The following is a 14,648-nucleotide window of genomic DNA, read 5'->3' as shown; positions in this document are numbered from 1 at the left end:
CTCTCCCTGTGTCTGTTTCTCACTTGGTTCCAGAGGGTGAAGTCGGCCCTGGGGCACAGGTAGAGAGGATACTGGTCACAAAGCATGTGAATTACACTTGTGAATCTGGGAGAGGAAAAGCAAGCTGACTTCCTGCAGCACTTGAGCGGTGGGACGGTGTGCGTTTCCTGCGTACCTGGCCCAGGGAAGACGCGCTTTGGTAGGGAGCACTTGGCAAGAGAGTGGCTGGGAGGGCCATAGCTGAGGGCTTAATTAGGCAATGGGGTTTATTAAGGGGGCCAAGGGAGGGCAGGGCGGAAGGTTATGCCCCAATACCTCTTCCTGGCGCCCCCTGGATCAGCCAACGCATTCTGGATAAATTTGGGGGAGGGGCTACATCTGCAGCTTCCAGCACCCCTGCTGACCCTCGGTGCCCGCGGGTTATGGGAGATCTCAGCTGCAGGCCTGAGCATTCCGACAGGAGCAGGGTGGGTCACTTCCCCTGCGGGACGCTGCCTCTGGAAAATGCGCCACCCAGCACCTGGGGGCGACAGCCTGGGAAAGGTGTTTCTAGGGATTTGGGTTTCTCGGGGGGTGGGAATTGCCGGGGGGCGAGGCGGGGCGGGGCGGAGCTTGGGCGGGGCGGCCCGGCAGTGGCCAAGCCCGCGGGAAGGGACGGTCATTAGCATAGCCTCCGCCCCTCTCGGCGCAACCCTGCCCAGAAACCCGAGCCGAGGCCGGCCGCGCTCAGCCGGGGCTGCTGAATGGGCGTGCGGCTCCCGGCCCCTGCCCTCTCGCGTCCGGCCCCCGCTCTCGCTCCTGCTCCAGCTCCTGCTCCCGCCCCGCCCGGGCCTCCGCCGGCCGCCGCCATCGGCCACCCCGGCTGTGAATGAAAGGCCGGCGCCGCCGGGGGCTGGCTGCAGGCGACGCGGCCTCCCGGGAGGCACTCGCCCCGCCAAGATGTACGGTAAGGAGGGCTCTGCCTCCGGGCTCGCAAACTTGCAGAACGCGGACCTTTGTCCCCCTGCGGGGCCCCGGCGCGGCCAGGGGCGCGGACTCGGTGACCGGCTGGGCTCTTTCTGTCGCTCTGTGTGCGCGTCTGTGCTGGGAGGACAAAGATGCTCAGGACCGGGGACCGTAGGGTCCTCGAGGTCCTTCGGACCTCGCTCGTTTGAGGGCGCTGGGGCGGGTGGGCGGTGGTCCGTCGGGGTGCAGGGGGCTCGGGGGATCCGAAGCGGCTGGGTTCTGGGGAAAGCGAGTCTCCCTTGGAGCCGAGCAGACAGGGGGTGTTGTGACAGCATTTGCAGAATTAACAAAAGCAGGTTGTGCTGGGGAGTTTTATGCGGGAAGCCGGTCCGGGATTGCGGGGAGACGCTCGCTGCCTGCCTTGTGCCGGCTCCGAGCATGTGGGAGGCGGCGCCCGCGGTGCAGAGGGCTGGCCAGAGAGCCAGTTCTGGGAGCCTGGTCTCGCCGCCCCTGGATGGACCTGCCCTTTGCTTGCCCCTGCCGCCCGTGGGACCCAAGCTCCCGAACTTCCAGATATGCCCTCCGCAGGGATGAACGGGAGAGACGCTGCTGAGGGTGCCGGGCAGCTCTGAGTGGCCACCTCTGTCTGTCCCCTGACCTCTCTTGCCCCCTTCCACGGCCATCCCCTCAACTGATGTGCAACAGTTAGCCAGACCCTCTTGATACCCTGTTCTGCTTTAAAAATTTCCAGGAATTCCTCTGGTTTTGGAGGCAGTGTGGGTGAAGAAAAGAGCACTCTGGGTCTCAGATTGCAGCTCTGAGGAATGGAGGACTGGAGACCCAGACGAGTTTAGAAATCAGCGGCATTACAGAGCCTCCAGATACTCTGAACTGTGTGTGTGTGTGTGTGTGTGTGTGTGTGTGTGTGTGTGTGTGTGTGTGTGTGTGTGTGTGTGTGTGTGTATGTGTGTGTGTGTGTGTGTGTATGAGAGAGAGAGACAGACAGACAGACAGAGACAGAGAGAAAGAGAGAGAGGATCCCCATGGACCTAAGTCCATCGGAAATCAGGCTCTGGCAGCTATTTAGGGCCAGCAAAAGAGCTGAAGCTATGCTCAGCTCCCACCCCCACGGCCAGGTAGGGGCTCAGGTGGCACCTGAGGGGTGAGTGTCGGAAGAAAAGCACATTCCCGATTTAACCCATCGCCAAGGCCGCTCAGCTGCCTCCCTCTGCAAGCAAGTGCTATGAGTCACAAAGTTTGAGGCACAGGAAGCTGAGAGTGTAGTACGAAGGCTCAGCAGTCAGCGGGCCTCATTATTTAGAGAGACACTCAGCCTTTTAATCAGCCTCCTTTCCTGCCCCATTGGTCACACATGTGCATTTCTGAACCAGGTTGGAACATCAGCAGGTCCCTTCAGCAAGTATCATCTCTTGGATGGGCCAAGGCTGGGGAGTGGGGTGGGAGGGGATTGACTTCAGAGCGTGTGCTGCTGGCCAATGGGGAGTCTGCAGGAAGGTAGCAAGGCGGTTGTGTTTTATAAGCTAGGAGGTTGTGAGGTTCCCAGGAGAGAGCTATATTTTCTTACTCTCTGTTTTTCCCCCATTCTTTTCTGCAGAGTGAGCAGCCTAAAGCTGCAGATCACTTGATAAAAGCATGTGACTGCAGGGGCACCTGCAGTGGGGAAGGAGTTAGGACAAGGCCCATCAGAATGGGTAAGAATTAGGAACCCTAGTTCTGCTGGGTCACCTCGAGGCATTTAGTCCGAGACAGTTTGATAACTGATCCCAGGATACCTGAGCGTTGGGGGTCCCAGTCTGCCTCTGTTGTGTGAAGCAAGTCAAGGAAGAGTTGGATGGTACAGAAAGGTGAACCGGGAGGCTGGCATATCTGCGTGCTATTTTTGGATACACCACAGATTTTCAGTTCTCTTTTATAATATGTTCTTATTCCTCCAGATGCAAACAGAGACGGTACTTACCCCTGAATCATGCATAGAAAGATTGTTATGAAGGAATCCTCTGCATACTTGCCTGCAGCAAAGTCATGCCAGTGCTGGTTGGGAGATGATTACTGAGTCTCGCTTAGTGCAAAGCCTTGTCTTAGGAGGTGTGAGAGGTGCCCACTCTCCAAGGGGAGGGCTCGTTGGCCTGGATTTCAGTATTTTCTTGACTTTCATGAAAAGAAAGGGTCCATGTCATACTTATAATCATTCTCTCCTCAGCGGCAATCAAGTGATGAAAAAAGATGTGAATAGGGAGGTTGGGAAGGCATAGAATCATAGACTTCTTATATTTGGTTCTTATTTTCTGAGTGATTTATCCAAGGTGGCACAGTTAGATGGAAAAAGGCAAAATGAAAACAGGGGCTTCCTAGCTCAGTGCCCCTCCCCCTCCCCTGATGCCCTGGGTAAATGCTCACTGGGAAAATGCCACCAGGGATTTTATTAACTGATGGGCAGTGAGGGCCCTGTGTAGAGCCAACAGTCACCTAAGAGCTTTAGGTAAAGGTGTCCCTTGACCATCCACCCTGGTTACTGGATCCATTATCAGTGTGCATAATCTCACTCCCATTGCTGCCTCTCAGCTGCGTGGTGATGCTGGACAGATCTTCACCTCCCCTCTCGTCTCCTCCTCACCTTACCTCTGCCCCCGACAACTCAGTCTCCCTGTGTCCTCAGTTTCCCCCATCTTCTTCCTTCCATCTATGGGAGAATAAGGGCCCCTTGTCTTTGCTAGAGGACACGGTGCCATCTGGGACAGAAAGAATCCTAGACATGGGACCAGCCCATCTCAACCCAGAGTCAGTTCATGTTTGTTTCATCTTAGACAAGTGGGTTTCTCTCTCAGAATATCTCTGTATAAAACAGCGAGAGGCCCATCCACCTCCCAGGTCTGTGTGAGCCTCAGAGCTGGACCCTGGATGTGACAGTGCATTATAAGAGGTTCTGCACTCACAAGACAAATTGCTCAAGAGCCTGTGCCCTTCAGGTCCTCCTGGGCCTTTGCCCTTCTCTTTTCTTCTCTGCTGGCTCCTAAAGATGCCTGTTTGCATAACCTCCCACCCCAGCGTAACACACAAGTCACCTTGACCTAGCTAGCCACTCAAGCCACTGAACTACTTCTCCTTCCCTTCACCAAACTCACCCCAGCTGCTCCTCACTGCTCACTCATTCCTAAGGCCCAGTTACTTTCTGGAAGTGGCTCTCCGAAAGGACACAGGTGACTCCCCACACTCTTTTTCTACCTATGAACACAGACTGACAAGGGATCTGGGAAACTATAAAAGCCCTTTATACTGGGGTAGGAAGATTGTGAGCAAATTCTCTGCAAAAAATGGATTCCCATTAGGGTTTTTTTGTGTGTGTTAGAATTACATAATTAAAAGTTTCCCTCTCCTTCTCCCCTGGGATGGAGCCACGGTGGTCCCACCTAGGAGCGTCCCACTTACGCACCAAGGCTGGGCCAAGCTCTCCAAGAAATACTACCCTCCGGAATCAGGGCAGCAGCCCATGAAGACGATTGGGAAGCATTTCCCCAGAACCACCGTCTGTGTAGCCCAATCTCCCTTAAACAAAAGCTGCACTAACGAATCCCTCCTCACCTCTAGGTTCTGCCTCATGCCCAGCATAGGCCTTTCTTCATGCTTTGTGATTCAGAAAAGCCGACGGTAGGGAAAAGAGCAGCAGCACACAAATTTCTGTACATGTGCGTTACAGGGCACATGTGTGTGTGACTTGTGGGTGGCGGGGAGAAGTGCAGGGTGGAGCCGACCCCACGTGGGGCACAAAGGCTCACCTTGGCAGACAGCTCCACAGATCCTGCTTCTCCTCATCGCAGGAGACACACACACACACACACACACACACACACACACACACACACACACACACACACACACACACACACACACACACACACACACTCCAACCTCATCCCCCAAATCCTGAGGCAGTCCTATGGTGCAGCGTGGGGCTTGTTCAGGTGGGAGCTGTCCCCCCGCCCCCTCCCTTCTCCTCCTGACTCCTTTATTCCCCTTAGGGGGGGCGGGGGGTGGGTGGAGTGAGTAGAGCCTGTTTTCTCTCTTGCTGCCCACAGTTCAGTGATTTCAAACGGTTGCAGTTTCCTTATCGCACATAAATAAAAACAAAAAGTTGATATCACCTTATGGAAAATCTGGAAAAGGGAGGAGGGAAAAAAAGCCATCAACAATTCTACCCACTAGAACCAATCTTTCGTATTGTTATATGAATTACCCCTAAGATTTTGTGCTCACCTGCTTTTGCCCTTTCTTTTCTCTTTCCTGCCTGCTCCTGGCGTGTTACCCTGGTTGTGATGGTGGCTCTGCCCCTCAGGTAACCTTGGACCTGACTTTCTGAGCCTGTTTCCTGGCTCTACAGGATGACAATGCCCACCTCATGACAGGGATTAATCAGGATGAGAGAGCTGCCCCACTTTCTCCTTCCCTTTCTTCAACTTTCTGTCTTCTCTCCATTTCTTATTTTAAAAAAGGGGCAAAAAAAAAAAATTTAAGCTTATGTCTGATAAGCTTAATAACAGTGCTTGTGATACTGTTCCTGGTATAAACAAAAGAAAAATCTACTTTGAAAAGCACCTTTTGGGAATTCCCTGGTGGTCCAGTGGTTTGGACTCTGCAATTCTACTGCAGGGGGGCCCGGGTTTGATCCCTGGTTGGGGAACTAAGATCCCACAAGCCAAGGTGTGTGGCCAAAAAAAAAAAGCATCTTTTTTTTTTCCCCCTGGTAGTCATCCAATCCTTCTAGAAAATCTGGAAAACACCATAAACAATAAACAAGTATAACTTCTTTTACTGTTTTGATATCTTTCCTTCCATGCATTTGTTTATGTGGTTAGAATTATTCATTTCCCATAATTTGGTATTCTATTTTTTTCTACTTAACATTAGAATATAAGCATTCCCCCACCCCCAAGTTAACACAAAGTCACTGGCTGCCATTTTTAATGCCATTTTTTTTTTTTTTTTTAAAGATTTATTGATTGATTGATTGATTGATTGATTGCTATGTTGGGTCTTCGTTTCTGTGCTAGGGCTTTCTCTAGTTGTGGCAAGCAGAGGCCACTCTTCATCGCGGTGCGCGGGCCTCTCACTGTCGCGGCCTCTCTTGTTGCGGAGCACAGGCTCCAGACGCGCAGGCTCAGTAGTTGTGGCTCACGGGCCTAGTTGCTCCGCGGCATGTGGGATCTTCCCAGACCAGGGCTCGAACCCGTGTCCCCTGCATTAGCAGGCAGATTCTCAACCACTGCGCCACCAGGGAAGCCCTTTAATGCCATTTTAATGCTATGTAACAGTCCACTGAATGGACATATAATTTCCTTATTGTACATTTAAGTTGTTCATAAAGATTCAGTGTTATAACCCTGGGAAGAGTACCGGGTGCACAGAGCTTTCTCTGAACTTTGGAGTATTTCCCTAGCCCTCCAAATGGGTTGATCAAGGTATATAAACATTTTAAAGATTTGTTACATATTGTCAAATTGTTTTCAATTTGTGTCGATTACACCAGCAGTTATGAGAGTACCTATCTCCTTGCACTCTCAAAAGCATTAAAGGTTGAGATTTTTTCCTAATCTTACTAATTTGATAAGAAACATTATATAATTTTAACTTGTATTCTTTATTACTAGTGAAGTTAAACACTTCCTATATTTTCTAATCTTTTGTATTTTAGTGAATTGTCATATGAGTAGGATTAGTTTATTTATTGAGGACTTAACCATTGGCCTGTCATTTGCTTTATGCTTTGTATTTTGAAAGGAAATAGACATAAACTGTCAAGTATTTGTGGAGTGTCAACTATATATGATACTACAGGGCATCGTGAGGGATAAAAAAATGTATAAAAATTCCTTCCGTCAAGAAGTTTCCAGTTTCAGTGCGCAAACGAGTTGTAAAACCTGCAAAAAATTAAATGATACAGAGACAGGTTCAGTAAAATTACACAGTTTCGCAAGGTGGAATGGAGCTACTCTTCAGATGGCCAGCCAGCAATATTTTGACGTGGAAGAGACCACTGGGAGGTGGAGCCATTAGGAGGGCTTCGCAGGGCAGCAGGCATTTGTGTGACGTTCTGAGGGCTGGGGGATGGGGGGCGGGGGAGCATGCCGGGAGACACACCAGTGTAAGTGCACAGAGGTGGGGAAAGGAAAGACATGTCCAGGGATAGTTAGGGAAACTACCTGGGATTGGGCAGTTTAGATGGTGAATTATGTGATGGAGAAGGAGATTTTGTCAGGATAAGGAGTTTTCACTTACCCCTATGAACAGTAGGAGCCGGTGAAGAGTTGAAAACTGTCAAACGGCTGATTTGCTCAATTAATGTTTTAAGGAAATGAAGCTGGGGGCACTGTGCAGAATGGGTGGGGGGATGATGGGAAAATGAAGGAAAGAGGAGGAGATAGATGCCGAAGCCGCAGGCAGTAGCCTAAGGAGTGAGAAAGCTTTGGACCAGTTACAACTGTGCGTATGCAGTGGAAGATGTTTGCCCCTTTAAAAAAAATAAAACAAACAAACCAGTGGGACTGGGTGGGGATAAGGTGAACTGAAACTTAAAAAAAAAATTCCCATGGTACATAAAATGTGGGTTATATAAGCAGATATAAAAAATAGTTTATTGTGAAATAGGTGCTAAATTACCTAGAGCAGTAAATTTATTATAATCTAATTCTAAAGAGGATTTGGAGCATATATTTTACACACACATATACACACACACACCTGTGCTACAATAAATAAAGTGATCAATGCAAAGAAAATCTAAGAGTAAAACAGAAAAAAAAAAAAAAAGTCAAAAATAAAGTTGTATCAGGGAAAAAACACCTACCAACCAGCCCTGTTGCAAATTCAGTTTTGAGCTTCCTGTAGGCCAAAAAAGGGAGGAGAAAAGTCATTTGCAAAACTCATACATAGCATCTTTAAAACTTTTAAAAACTGCAGTTGCCTGGGACAAATACAGTTTTTTGAGATGCTAAGATCTGAAAGAAACTCCTCCCTGAGTTCCTCCTTAAAAAGGAGATATTTCAAAAATATTGGCCTAAATTAGATTTTTCTTTTGAAAGTATAGTTCCCTTAATCAGCTCTATCCCAGTTTGTAGAGTACGAAGACTGGTCCAAATACAAGTTTGTGGATTCTGATTCCTCCCTGAAACGGCCACGGGCTCTGCCCTCGGCTTCCTTCCTGGTTTGGATGAGCCAGGACCTGCCGAGGCTCTTGCCCCGCTTCGTGGCTGTGGATGTTATTTTCTCCTTCCACGGATGAATGTGAGTCTTTTGAGAGTGTGCTCCGTGGAGAAGCTGTTCCTGTCTCCACAATCCAGGGAGGCCTGTCTGTCCCTCTCGTTCACATGCCTTATTTTAATTCACTGCACAGCCATTGACCACAATCTAATATTCCTCTTCTCTGTGTTCCCCACTGCATCTTTTTTTTTTTAATATGTTTTGGTTTTTTCTTTTAATTAATTAATTAATTAATTAATTAATTAATTTTATTTATGGCTGTGTTGGGTCTTCGTTTCTGTGCGAGGGCTTTCTCTAGTTGTGGCAAGCGGGGGCCACTGTTCATCACGGTGCGCGGGCCTCTCACTATCGCGGCCTCTCTTGTTGCCAAGCACAGGCTCCAGATGCGCAGGCTCAGTAATTGTGGCTCACGGGCTTAGCTGCTCCGCGGCATGTGGAATCTTCCCAGACCAGGGCTTGAACCTGTGTCCCCTGCATTGACAGGCAGATTCTCAACCACTGCGCCACCAGGGAGGCCCCCCCACTGCATCTTTAAGGCGCAGAGCACTGCCTGGTATGGAGTAAGTGCTCGAAAACCTACTCATTCATCCTTGTTGAATGGGTGAATCCTGAGCTAGATGTCTTTTCTGAAATTTACCTCTTTATAACTTCTGACCCTCTCTGTATTTCAGCCTTAACTGTGTTTTGAATAACAGTGCAATTACGCTTACTTTCGTTTCCATTCATTGGGCACCACTATGTGCCAAGCAGCGTTCTAAGCACTTTTTAGGTATTTACTGATTTAATCCTCCCCAAATTCTAGGGGTTGGTAATTATTATTCTCACTTTAGAGATGAGAAAACTGAGAAGCTAAGGGTTTTAGTGACCCGCCCGTGGCTACACAGTTATGTGATTGAGCTGGGATTTGAACCTCGGCATTCCAGCTCCACAGTGCGGACTCACCCCCCCTCCTACAATGCTGTCTCTAGAATATTCTGAATATTTCAGAGAATATGGGTCTTTCCTTTGCAGAGTTCACTGCACCACAGAGACTGGCACATGTTAATTTGGGGAGAGAGGAGAGCGTGCACGTCAGGGATGCACTGCTGAGGGGGACGTGCCTTCTCGCTGGTCCCAGGCCCGTCAGCAGGGAAGCAGGGAGCTCACTTCAGGCTGGAGCCTCTGCCTCTTGGCAGCCTCCCCGCCTCCTTTATCATTGTTTTGCTTTGTCAGAGAGAGAAAGGGCCCAGGAAGAGTCTGGGGGACCTAGATGAGAAAAGGTAAGCAAGAGAGGATTCAGAGAGTAGGTTGGTGAGGGCGGAAGACAACGCAAGCGCCAGTGATGGCATGAAAAACAAGGGAGCTTGGGCATGCATCTCAGAGAGAGAGAGACTGGCAGGCAGGCGGGTGGGGCTGTCACTCAACCAGCACTGAGTCACACACATGCCTTGTTGGCAGTGTTCTTGACAGCGTGGTCCGGGGTCAGTGCTTGGCCTGGGGGACCCAGAAGGACCCCAGAGACTGAGACCTTCATTCACAGGAGGAGCTTCTGTTTTTCCGATAGTTTGTCTGTGAAGTAAAACTCCTTCCCTACATCTTCAGGTCCAGCCAGCCTAGAAGCAGTGATTGCTGCCTCTGAGAGGTGGGGTTAGGACTGGGCTGTGTGTGTTAGAGAGGGACGGTGGTCCAAGTCTCCAGTGGCCACCTTCTAGCCATAGGACCCTGGACAGTTAGTTCCTCTCTCTCTGAGCCCATTCCCTCCCCTATAAAATGGGGATAGTTTGCTTTGTAATGAGAAAATGCCCCCATACATGTATTTATGTTATAGAACATCATACCTATGAAAGGGGATATTATCATCAACTGAGCAATTCTTGTGGATGCTTCTGGGGCAAGGCCATGCCCTCTCCAGAAACAGTGACAATCCCTGCTTACAAGGCTGAGTATATCATATTTAGACTGTATTTGTTAAAATCCTTAGACAGAAGGGTCTGGTAATAAGAATGTCAAACCAGAGAGCTGCTACAGGATTGGCAAGCTGGGCCCCTGCCTCTGGGAAGCCTATCTGCCAGATCACTATAACGCTGATTCTGTCAAGCACTTTCTTGTCTCCTAGAGGACCATGCGCAGATTGGTGGTCCGTGACTGTGTCCCTCTCATCCCTGTACCAGAAAGATGAGAAAATCTCTTAGACCACAAAGAGGACAGGTGTGACATCTTCATCTAAGTCCTTAGACTACGCTAAATTCTTATGCATTACTAAAATGTAGCGATGTTTATTCTGTGTCATTCTGTTCATTACCTGCACTCAGAACAACCCTTTGGTGGTGGACGTCATTACACCTGTGGTTGAGCTGGGGACACAGAGATTCAGAAGACCAATAATTTGCCCAAGGTCATGCAGCTGGTTGAAGTTCATTCTCCATTGTCTCCTAAGCAAGTGTTCACAGAACTGCATGTGAGATTAAAACACTGCTTTTGTACCTGGTGGCAATTACATGTGCCTTATGCCAAACAGCAAATTTCACCACAAGAGAATTCCAAACTGAATATTTTAGTAGATTTTACATAGTTTAGTTGTGGCTTTACGTCTAGGAATATGGGTGCCTGATGAGGACTTTGAAGCTCAGTTCCCTAATGCACATGCTGTAGTTTGCCTATAAATCTGAGAATTAGGATTCCTGGACTCAAATGCTAACTTTCTCATTACCCTACAGAAGGACTCAGATAAATTCAAGCATCTGGGAACCAGGAGTCTTAGATTCTTAGCCTGGCAGGGCTCCAAGCTTCATCATAACTATTCAGAACAGTTTCTCTCCATGTCCCAACTTTCTTTTCAGGTGAGTAATATGGGAAATAACATTTATAAATCATAAGTCCTAAGTTACAAGAACATTTATAAAGACCTTGGGTGAAGATCTCTTAGAAGAGCACTGCTTGTAATAAAGCGATGCATTCCCAGCACCTCCTAGCTTCTTACTACTTGTGCAGGAGGTATGTTCCTAGAGCTGAATCATACAGGATGGATGCTGAAAAAACCCAGAGCTGTGCAGCCTCCACCAAGCCTTCTTTGTGTCCCCACTGTATCTTATACTTGGCTGTTATTTTTTTCATGTATTTGTCAAACTGAATGTCATTTATTTCTTTACACACTTAGATCTGTGAACCTCTTGAGGACACAACCTCTACCTTAATCTTTGTTTTTCCTAGCATCTAGGGGAGATCGTTGGTATGTAGTAAGACCTCAGATATTTGCATTGAACTATAAAATAACTGTATGTGTCATTCATCCAACCATAGGTACATACCTAGCAGCCCAAGTTTCCAAGGTACCAGTGATGGTGGGCTGGGGAATCTCTCTAAGGACAGAGAGAATCCTGTAGTGACAATAATATTTCACCATCTTACTGTGCCTTCCCGCCTCGATCATAATTTTTTATAGCATAAAGAATATGCCAGAATATAACCATTTGGCTTTTCCTCCAGAATTTAATGGTGTTAATCATGAGAAATAGCCACTTGGCCTACCGATGAGATGGTTAGGGCAGTTAGAGAGTCATTCTTACATATTTCTTTCTTGGTTTGTAGAGCTCGGAATAAATGTTACAATCATTTTCTTCAAAAAGGAAGGTTACTTAGTGGCATAATTATGGGTAAATCTTCATTTTGATTTCCATTCATATTGTTTGTGCAGTATTCTTTCACAAAACAAGAAAGATGAAAAGGCCTTTTGAGGCAAAGGCAATGAAATGTCTGTTTCTCGAAGCACTTGGCCAGAATGTTCCTGGACAAAGCACTCTGCACCCTTGTGCACCTTTGGTCTCAGGGCTAGAGTTCGGGGGCACCTGGAATAGCAGGTGTGCTGACTTTGGCTGAGGTTCCTAAACAGGTAGAGTAGAAAAGGGAAAAAATACTAGGGTCGTCCCATTGTTTCCCTCAAACCCCTGATAGGGGCATGGTCCTTGTAGCAGGCCTGGGTCCAGGGGCTGCTAAATAGAGTAAACATGTCTGATTGTCTGACTATCTTGAGAAATTTCACCCCAAAGCTATTCCCCAGCACTGCTGGGAATGTCCTCTTCTCCCCCAGACAACACTGTCGGAGCAGAACAGGGCTGAATGTTCTGGAGAGGAGTGGGCGGTGCTGGACATCATACAAGGCCTCCCTTCTGTTTTCTCAAGGACATTCATTTCTGCACTGGGAGGGAGCGTTGGCCATCAGGGTGATTCAGGCTCTGTTGCTGTGTGAATCTGGGCAAGATTCTCAACCTCCCTCAGATTTAGGTTCACCGTCTGTAAGTTGGGAGAGCTGGGCTGGATGGTCTTTAAGGGTTTCCCAGTTCTTACGTCTGCACCTGGGTTGGGGTGACTGGTCTGTCCTGTGGGTGAGACAGCAGGGACTGTGGGTGCATTCACAGCAGGAAATCCAAGTGGTAATGTAGGCCCTGGGGTCTTGGGTTCTTTATGTAACCTGGCATCCATTCCCTCACTGATAAGACCAGGATAATGATCCCTTGGTTAATTCAGTGTCTGTCCTGGGGTCCTGTTGAACGAAATGACGCTCCTGACGCGTTTGCTGGGGTAGGCGTGGATAAGAGGTGTGTGCCTTCCAAGTGCTGGATGCCATGACTCTTGCCCTATGTACATTCACATTTCACAAAAATCCTGTGTGGTAAGTGTTCTTTTCCCCTCTCCAATTTTCATATAAAGATAATAAAGTTCAGAGAAATTAAATGCCTTGTCTAAGGTCATCCAGCTCACTGAGTGGCATAACTAAGAAAAGAACGAGGTCTGGGTTTTTTCCCAACACTGTTTTCTCTTCTAGTCCAAATGGACTCATTTAAAATGCCATTATTAATTGGACCACATCAAAATTTAAAACTTTGGTGCACCAAAGGACACTATCAACAGAGTGAAAAGGCAACCCACAGGATGGCAACCTAGAGGATATTTGCAAATCATATATCTGATAAGGGACTTCTATCCAGAATATATAAAGAATGCCTACAACTCAACAACAGAATAACAACTTGGTTAAAAATGGGAAAAGGACCTGAATAGACATTTCTTCATAGACAATATATAAATGGCCAACAAATACATGAAAAGATGCTCAATATCACTAATTATTAGGGAAATGCAAATCAAAACCACAATGAGATACTACTTCACACTGATTAGGATGGCTATTATCAAAAAAACAGGAAATAACAAATGTTGGCAAGGGTGTGGAGAAATTGGAATCCTTGTGCACTGCCGGTGGGAATGGAAAATGTTATGGCAGTTTTTCAAAAAATTAAAAACAGAACTACCGTACGATCCAATAATTCTGTCTCTAGATATATACCAAAAGAAGTGAAAACAGGGCCTCAAAAAGATATTTGTACACCCATGCTCATAGCAGCGTTATGCAAAATAGCCAAAAGTGGAAGCCACCTAATTACATCTTGACAGATGAATGGATAAACAAAATGTGGTCTATACATGCAGTAGAATATTATGCAGCCTTGAAAAGGAAGGAAATCCTGACACATGCCACAAAATGGATAAACCCTGAGGACGTTATGCTAAGTGAAATAAGCCAGTCACAAAACAACAGACTCCGTGTGATTTCACTTCTATGAGGTACCTAGAGTGGTCAACTTCATAGAATAGAGGTCAGCAGGGGCTGAGGGGATGGGTATGGAGAGTTGTTTAATGCGTACAGAGTTTTGCAAGGTAAAAAGAGTTCTGGAGCATAAATAAGGCTAGGCTGATGACCTAGCATTAGTCACCTTGTTGCTTGGGGTGTATATAAAAGGAGACCCAGAAACTGACACCATCATAATCTTGGGATCTTTAGAAAACTCCTCCAACTTAAATTAAGAATATTATTAAAGTGCCATCTTTCAAAGAAAGAAAATTTGAATAATATCAAGGGCATGTCTGTGACTGCATTTTTGTGAAAGTGGCTGGAGGAATGATTATCAAATTTGGAGGTTCTGTTACAAATGGTCTGATTTAATGGCAAATGCATTATTCACCTTGTGGAGGAAGGTGCGTCTCAAGGAGCTAGCCGCTGTCCTTCTGAGCAGTGAAACTGGGGTACCAGGAGAGGTCATGTGACTGCCAGTGGAAAAAAGAGTGCCAGACACATTCCTCTGAAGAAAACAAGCAGTGAATTCAGATGTCGGCCCCAATTGAACCACAAGAGTTGGCGCTTGAAATTGCAGGTTGATTTCTGGTGAAGCTGCCTCTCACAACAGGCAACTCTAAGTGGCCTGCTCTGAGGTCAGCAGCAACAAGCTTTATTTATTTATGAAAAAAGCTAATGCCACGCTAGAAAGCCAGCCTGTCATCAATGCATGTACAGTAGCCCTGAAAGAAACCCTCCAGAATATTAACAGTGGTTATTTCTGGGTGATAGGATCCCAGATGATTTTTAAACTTTCTTTTAAAAACTATTTGGGGGCTTC

The 14,648-nt window shown here is 47.4% G+C and overlaps 1 protein-coding gene and 1 long non-coding RNA gene across 5 annotated transcripts in view; one reads left to right on the top strand and one right to left on the bottom strand.

Moving 5' to 3' along the window:
* The first annotated feature begins 687 nt into the window (after positions 1–687).
* Positions 688–14,648, top strand: part of EFR3B (EFR3 homolog B) — a 92,233-nt gene continuing 78,272 nt past the window's right edge. For all 4 annotated transcript variants that reach the window (XM_082427465.1, XM_082427467.1, XM_082427466.1 and 1 more), the window contains exon 1: positions 688–946. In XM_082427465.1, coding sequence (XP_082283591.1) covers positions 869–946 — 78 coding nt within the window. In that variant the 5' untranslated portion in view covers positions 688–868. The remainder of the gene's footprint in view (positions 947–14,648) is intronic.
* LOC309644114 overlaps positions 6,038–14,648 on the bottom strand; it is a 139,523-nt gene continuing 130,912 nt past the window's right edge. The window contains exon 2 of the long non-coding RNA XR_014254247.1: positions 6,038–6,242. This is a non-coding gene — a long non-coding RNA (uncharacterized lncRNA). The remainder of the gene's footprint in view (positions 6,243–14,648) is intronic.

Source organism: Balaenoptera physalus (assembly GCF_965194825.1).
Source record: "Balaenoptera physalus genome assembly, chromosome: 15".
NCBI lineage: Eukaryota > Metazoa > Chordata > Mammalia > Artiodactyla > Balaenopteridae > Balaenoptera > Balaenoptera physalus.
Note: the sequence above shows the minus strand (reverse complement) of the source record. Positions and strands in the feature narration are given on the sequence as shown.